General features: G+C 55.2%; 1 protein-coding gene across 1 annotated transcript; it reads left to right on the top strand.

The window, feature by feature from the left end:
* The first annotated feature begins 237 nt into the window (after window positions 1–237).
* Window positions 238–2,219, top strand: NPM3 (nucleophosmin/nucleoplasmin 3). Its single transcript, XM_090279535.1, has 5 exons — window positions 238–378; window positions 693–778; window positions 999–1,118; window positions 1,196–1,289; window positions 1,649–2,219. The coding sequence occupies exons 1-5, from the start codon at window positions 276–278 to the stop codon at window positions 1,759–1,761; spliced, it is 516 nt and encodes a 171-aa protein (XP_090135661.1). The 5' UTR covers window positions 238–275; the 3' UTR covers window positions 1,762–2,219.
* The last annotated feature ends 4,732 nt before the right edge of the window (window positions 2,220–6,951 follow it).

Raw genomic sequence — 6,951 nt, 5'->3', positions numbered from 1 at the left:
TGATGAGCTAGAGAAGATGGAAGTAGGAGCCTCCCTCAGAAAGCCTGGGTCATTGTAAGGAGCAAGGACGGGAACATTCAGTTCCGAGTTCATGCTTCTTTAACATTGTCTGCGGTCTCGACCCACACACAGGTTTGAGCGGAGGCTGGGCGAAAAAGCCGGGGATCCGCGGCGTTTCAGTGGCGAGCGTTCCCTTTAATAGGCGGGGCCAGAACCTGCTGGAGTTCTTTGCTTTGTACGTGTCGTGGGTGGGGTTCCCCAGCGGCCCTTGCAGCATGGCCGCCTTAACGTGTTGGAGTCAGGAGAGCCGAACCCGGGCCAAGGGCGTCGGGAGGCTGGGGGCCCCGGCTCCGATCACTATGGACAGTTTTTTCTTCGGTATTGAGAAAGGAGGGGATGAGGGTAGTCCTGGGGCGGTAAGAGGAAGGCGTGAGCAACAGGAATGCAGATGGGTGCACGACGTGGGTGAAGGCGTAGGTGGGGCTCGAACGCCGCAGCTGGAGCGGAAGTGGTGGTGAGACCCCTGCCCAAATGTGCGCGGCGTGGCCCAGGGCTGAGCGCCCCAGGTGTTCCGAAAAAGTGGGCGTGTAGATGCAGTTCATGGCCTCGTGACGAAGGTTTGGTGAAACGCCCTCCCTCCCCTCACATAACACGCGCACTCACACCTAGGCACACTCACTTATCTCTTACAGGATGTGAGCTCTCGGGACACACGCGCTCTTTCACCTTCAAGGTAGAGGAAGAGGATGATGCAGAGCACATGCTGTCTTTGACTATGGTGAGGGGTGGGGAAGAGGGGTATTGGTGAATAGCTGAACCTAAGCAGGCAACTCCTGGGTCTACCGGTCCTCCATTCCCCAGCCTCCCAATGGCCCTCTCCCTAGGCCAGGTAACTCAGGGACCCCTGAGGCTTGGGAAGTTCTAGGGTAGATGCCTGCACTGTGGGGTCAATACTTGCTTGGGGAGATCCCCTTCAAGGCGTTGTGTACCCTTCCCAGCTCTGCCTCACGGAAAGGGCCAAAGATGAGTGTAATGTGGTAGAAGTTGTGGCCCGGAACCATGACCACCAGGAGATTGCAGTCCCTGTGGCCAACCTCAAGTTGTCCTGCCAACCCATGGTGAGTTCCCTGGCCATACTTTGTGGGGTGGGGGAGGGCAGAGGTGGGCTAGGCCTTCATCCCTGTCTTCCTCCCAGCTCAGTTTGGATGACTTCCAGCTCCAACCTCCTGTAACCTTCCGCCTGAAGTCAGGTTCTGGTCCTGTGCGGATCACTGGGCGCCACCAGATTGGTGAGAGTGTACCCTCCATCAGGTCTCGCTCGACTCCACACCCTTGCCCCATTCCAGCTTTATATCCCAGTGTAGCTGCCATACGGGTTCTCCGTGATGTGCCCTCTACTTTCTGTCCTTTCTCATGCCTACCTCCTTCATGGAACCTGTCCCAGCTTCTCCAGCTCCAGTGATATGTAATTCCTTGGCTCTTTGTTACCTAGTTTAGTGTCTGAGGTTCTTCCCATCTAGACCATATGCTCTGGGAGGTCGGGGCCCTGTAAGCCTAGCACCACAGTGGATGAATAAATGATGTGTGGTATGAAAGGGGTCTGGCTTGAACCTTCTCCCCTTCCCTTTACTATCTGTGTATACACCAGTTACTGTAAGCCATGATGTTTCTGAGGAAGAGAGCGAAGACGACGAGAGTGAGGAGGAGGAAGCTGAGTTGTGTCCCATCCTTCCTGCCAAGAAGCAGAGGGGCAGGCCCTAGCCTTCCTTGGTGAGTGGGAGGGAGGGAGGGGTGTCCAGCAGGGTCTGGGAGAGCAGGAGGAGCAGGTGAGGGCCTAGATGCTTATCTCTTTTTTGCTCTCCTCAGGTCAGCTAGCTGCCTGCCATACATGCCATGCATCATGTTGCTGTACAAGTATCAAGAATTTCAAATGTCTTCTTCATTGAAGAGGAAGGGTGGTGTGGGAGGTCTTGGGCTGGTACTAGGAGAAAGTGGGTCCCATTCTCCACAGGGCCCTGGTGTTCTTCTAATTCTATACCATACCCGGGGCTTCCCTTTTCTCCATGAGTGGGAGGAACTCTGAACTGTCCTGATCCTTTCTCCGCACTTGTCTTTGAGGTTAGAGGTCAGCATCTAAAGCTCAGGACTAGACATTTTAAACACTTTTTACATTTTTGGATGAAGGGTGAAATAAAGTGTAGAGTTTTGTTTTTTTGCAACTCATGTGGCTTCTTTCCCTGCTGGGGTGGCATTACCCTAGGGACCACCAGGTGGCAGTGTGGCAGCACTGAGGGTGGTCCCAGGCCTGGGGGAGGGTGAGGAAATGTGGGATACTGCTATGCCCCAGCCAGGCCCAGTCCCAAACTGCCTTGCTAGAAGAGGACCTCCCAACACCAAGCCCATTCCCAGTCCCTACAGGTGGGGGAGGGCCATCCCAGGAGGTTATCACCATTCAAACAAGGGGTCTGGGCCTCTGTCAGCACTCAGGCTGATGGGCAGGGGGGCAGATAAGGGGGTTTAAGCAGCCGGAGGAATGTGCATCTCTAGCCCCATGAGGGGGCTCTGAGTAGGGAGGAGGCATGTCTTTGCTCCTTCCAGTCTTGCAGGCTGTCTCTGAGCTTCTGTGGAGCCTTAGAAACCTGATTCCAGGGGCCAGATGGAGGGGGCTGACCAGATTGGGTGACAGGGAAACCAGAATCCGGGTGGCCTGGCATATGGGGGCAAAGAGGATCCCCTGGGATTCAGACTCATAGGTTAAGGGGTTTCTGACACACACACACCCCCCTTATCCTGTGCACACACACCGCCTGGTCTGGAGTCTCTGGTGCCTGGAATCAGGTGGTTCTTGGGCTTGGCTGCTGCTGTGCCAGAAAGAGAAAGGGATGTATTCAGTACCTGATGGGATGCATGTGTATGTGACCAACTCTGGGGTCAGCAGTTCAGCAGCTGTGTTGATGGGGTAGGGTGTCTTAGTGCCCACAAACAAACAAATAAAAGGTTACCTCCTGGGATAGCCTGGGGCCAGACATGCTGAGGATGGACGGAGAAGAGTGCCTGGAGGGGCCTGGCCCACTCCCTCCCACAGTGAGTTGAGCAAGTAGGAGGGGTCCCTAGATAACCCGAAGGGGCTGGTGGTATTGGGCCAGCTGATGTAAACTTGGGAGAGGATGTCCCTGGAAAGCACTCCCTCTTCAACATATCCCTAGAAGAGGTTTCCAGCTCGCTGTGGTGAGGAGCAAAGAGGGTCCAGTTTTTAACCTCACTTTTTCAAGTTGAGGATAAAGGAAGGTGATCCCTCTGTTTTTTGCAGTGATCAGGGTCGCAGGCCCCTTTCTCCTCTCCAGGAGGATTTCCTGAAGTGCTTCCACCAAGAACCAGGGTGGAGGGTGGCAGCCAGGCTTGAGACCATTCACTTTCCCGCAGCACGGGTTAGAGAAGGAGGGGAAGGGGGAGCTGGCGCCCTCTGGTGGGCAATGTTGAAACCGCCTGTGTCCCTGTCGCTGTCCCAAGTCAACTCTTTTAGGGGCTTTAGGCGTACAGGGGCTCCCTGCCCTCAAGTGGTCTGGCCGCCGAAGTTTAGGCGGAAGGCAAGGGAATAAGTTACTAAGGCTAAGTTCGTTCATTCATTCATCATTCACTGGAAGGGCTCCTGTTAGAGCGCTTCACTACCTCCTCTCGCCTATAGCCTCCGAAATCCTGCTCCGCACGTTCAAGGTTGGAGGCGTGGGAGACCCGCTGGGTGCTGGGAAAAGTCATCTGGGGGCAGGGGGAGGCCAACCCAGCTAGCCCCTGCGCGTTGCTTCGCCCCAGTATTTACCCCCACACACGCGCAGCTGATGGCTCACTGTGTGCCTTGACTGTTGTGTTGGTGGGTCTCCGATATTCTCCCGCCAGCGCCTAGCGAGCTCCTGCCCGCAATGGGGGCCCAATCCACGTCTGCCCCTTCATCCAGGAATTTCCCGGCCAGACCAGGTGCCCCGCGGATAGTGCTAGGAAGTTTTTCTTCCCTCTTCGCCCCGTCTCTCGATCCCCCTTCTACACCCTCAGCGCACAGTAGGAATGCTGCCAATTCACTCCAGACAAGGAGCGTTGAGAGATGAAGGCTTACACTGGGGTCTACAGACTGCTGGACGAAGGGCAGCCTGCCTTTGGGGGTGCGGGGTAGAAGGGACGATTCCCAGACTGTGTCCCAAGTACTTAACGCAGTCTCCAAGATTTGCATTTCAACGGTGAGCGGAGAGTCCGCAGCGCTTTGAACGCCTGGCGCAGGAGGAACGAGTGGCAGCCCCGGCGGCCGTGCCAGCTGGTGTGGATCTGAGGGCCTGGGGTGGGCCGGGGGTGAGGGATGCGTTTGGAAAGAGGCTGAAGGTGTGTGTTTGGGTCTCCGCGAGGGCGTGTTTGTGGAGAGAAGCTGTTTGTGTTAGTGAGGAGTGTGTGTTTGTGTTTGTAGGAGGTGAGGGTGTGTGTGTGTGTGTTTGTGTTTGCGAAGTGTGGGGGCGGCCGGGAAAGGCGGCCGGGCTGTCACTCAGCGATCAGGTTGACAGGCGCTCCCTCATCAGGGCCAGGGAGCTCTGATTGCAGATTCGAAGAAACAAAATAGCAATTGTAATTACGGGGCTTTGATAAGATAAAGAAGCGAGCTGGCTGGGAGGCGAGCAAGGCAGTGAGGGAGGGAGAGAGAAGCCTGCTGGGGCCCTGAAGGAGTATTTTTGCATCTGTCACTCAGAGTGTGCCCAGACAGTACCTGGGACGGATGCGTGGCTGTCCCCATCTACCCCCCTCTAGAGACAGACTTTTGGGGAGATGAGAAGAATCTCCCCAAATTGACAAGGATCAAGTTCAGGGGAAATTCTCCAAATGTAAAGGAATTCTGGTCCTGTACAAGCAGGCTCTTTGGTAGAGGTTAAGGTGTAGGACTAAAACCCTGACCTCCACCCTTTTAGGGCCTAGATGCTGGTCTATGGGGGAGAGAGAGAAGGGTGTGTTATGATCACTGAGGCTCAGAACCTTCTGGGGACTCCAGAACCCAGGTTGGACCCTGGTCTGATCCAGGAGTTCTGGCTATCACCCCCATTCCAGGGGAGGACTGGTGCACAGAGTGACTCTGGTTGTGACTCTGCGACTATGCACAACACACTAAGGATGGTCTGAATGTCTGGCTCCTGCTCCCTGTTCTCATCAGACCATTTTTATACAGCAGGGTCCCTGGTGGTGAGAAGGCCCTTCAGATCCTCTGCTTGACATCTCTTCACTCATTCATTCATTAATGTATGCAAATAAACTTTTTCAAGGGCCTACTATTCACAGGCATGAGGTTAAGATGGTGAGTATTCTGCTTGCTTGAAGTGCAGCTGGGGAGGTAGACACTCAACAGGTGTCCTGCAGGCCTCTAACACAGAAGGGCACAATAAAGGATAAAGGCTAGTCTGGGTTGTGGGCACTGGAGCCCACCTCACCTGTCTCCCCCACCCACCCACCCAATGGACCCATCTCCTAGTGGGGTTGGGAGGAGAGAGTTAAGTCCAGCCTTTAGCAAATACAAATCCTCAATAAATGGTGGTGTTTAAGATTATTATCTGTTGAGGCAAGGGGTGAAGGCAAGTCTCCCTGGGGAAGCCACTTCTGGGCTGAGGTCTAAATGCTCAGTTTCCCCAGTACTTATTCATCAAATCCTAACTGCAGAATAACCCTGCCCAGTTCTGTGCCATGAACCGCAAGTTCTGAGCTAGTAAGATATGTCCTTGCCTGGAGGTCTGTTTGGGCGAGAGCCAGCTGAGTGAATAGACTCCCGGAGGGGCTAACAGGTGAGCTCAGGAAGTCCACTCCTTTGTGGAGCGATGGGATCTTTGGGATAAGTCCTCTGCCTCTGTTTTCCCACCTGCATATTGCTCAGTGTTAGCATTATGGCTGGGAGTGGGAGAAGGTAGAGAAAGGGGAGGCAGGCAGAACTTGACTGTACTGTCGGAAAAGGGCCTGCCTACCTCCTTTGGCCTAACAGCTTCCTAAGACCACCCAACCCCTCAAGCTTCAACCCCCAAGGACATGAGGGGGCCAGTGGGGCAAGGGGGTGTGGTCAAAGTCAGTGGCTGGGCAGAACATCAGTGACTTCACCTGCTCCTCAGAAGTGCTTATCCCAGGGCACCTCTGCCCACCCAAGCTGCTCCCAAAGAAGCACCCCTCCTCCTCCTGCCAGGGGAAGCATGAGGGTCTGGGAACGACTTAGACAAGTCCATACCTCCTTCTTTGGCACTCCCCCTCGCCCTGTCCTAGTTGACACAAAGCACCAGTCCCTGTCTAGTACACAGTAGGTATGTAAGTGCCTCTTAAGTGCACAAATAATGGGACTCTGAGAGAAAAGCTGGCTGCCTGGACCGAAATCTCTTCCCCAGGAAAAACAGTTAAGAGTAGTTATTTTTGTACCATCTGCCTGTTGCTTTGGAGGTTGGCAGGGACTGGGGGTCCTTGCCAGGGACTTCTGGGCTCTCCAACATAGGTGGCTCGTGGTTCCTCCCAAGTCACAGGCCAGTATATGTGTGTATTTGTATTGGGAACGGGGGAGAGGAGCGGGAGGTGATGGTGATAATGGGTGCTGGAGGGTAAGAAGAAGACATTTCTCTCAAGGCTTCTTGAAGACTGAGAGGTGCAGGAGAGACAGGCAAGGCGGGGTACTCAGCAGAAGAGCAGAAGGATGGGGGGTTGGTTCCCCGTCGCACAGGCAGGCACTGGTCTTCAGTCCAGTGTCAGCGGCCACTTCCCAGGGGCAGGCCCAGCAGGAGCGCACAGTAGGTGGCTCAGAGACCCGCAGCCTAGCCAGAGGCGTGAGCAGACCGAGCCCCACGGTGGAGCCCTGGCATTTTCCAACTCTGACGATCCGGCGGTCCAGGAAGTCCCTGCAGAGGGTCTCGGGACCCCATGGAACGGGCGCACGAGGCGCCCCCATCCCCGCGCGTC

The sequence above is a fragment of the Furipterus horrens genome, unplaced genomic scaffold (genome assembly GCF_987537825.1).
Source record: "Furipterus horrens unplaced genomic scaffold, mFurHor1.1.pri manual_scaffold_5, whole genome shotgun sequence".
Lineage (NCBI taxonomy): Eukaryota > Metazoa > Chordata > Mammalia > Chiroptera > Furipteridae > Furipterus > Furipterus horrens.
The sequence above is the reverse complement of the archived record's forward strand: the minus strand, read 5'-3'. Positions and strand labels throughout refer to the sequence as shown.

Coding starts and splice junctions, on each gene's coding strand:
- NPM3 (XM_090279535.1), top strand. CDS start 276: ATGGCCGCCTTAACGTGTTGGAGTCAGGAGAGCCGAACCCGGGCCAAG. Junction 379..692: donor TATGGACAGTTTTTTCTTCG/GTATTGAGAAAG, acceptor TATCTCTTACAG/GATGTGAGCTCTCGGGACAC. Junction 779..998: donor ACATGCTGTCTTTGACTATG/GTGAGGGGTGGG, acceptor TACCCTTCCCAG/CTCTGCCTCACGGAAAGGGC.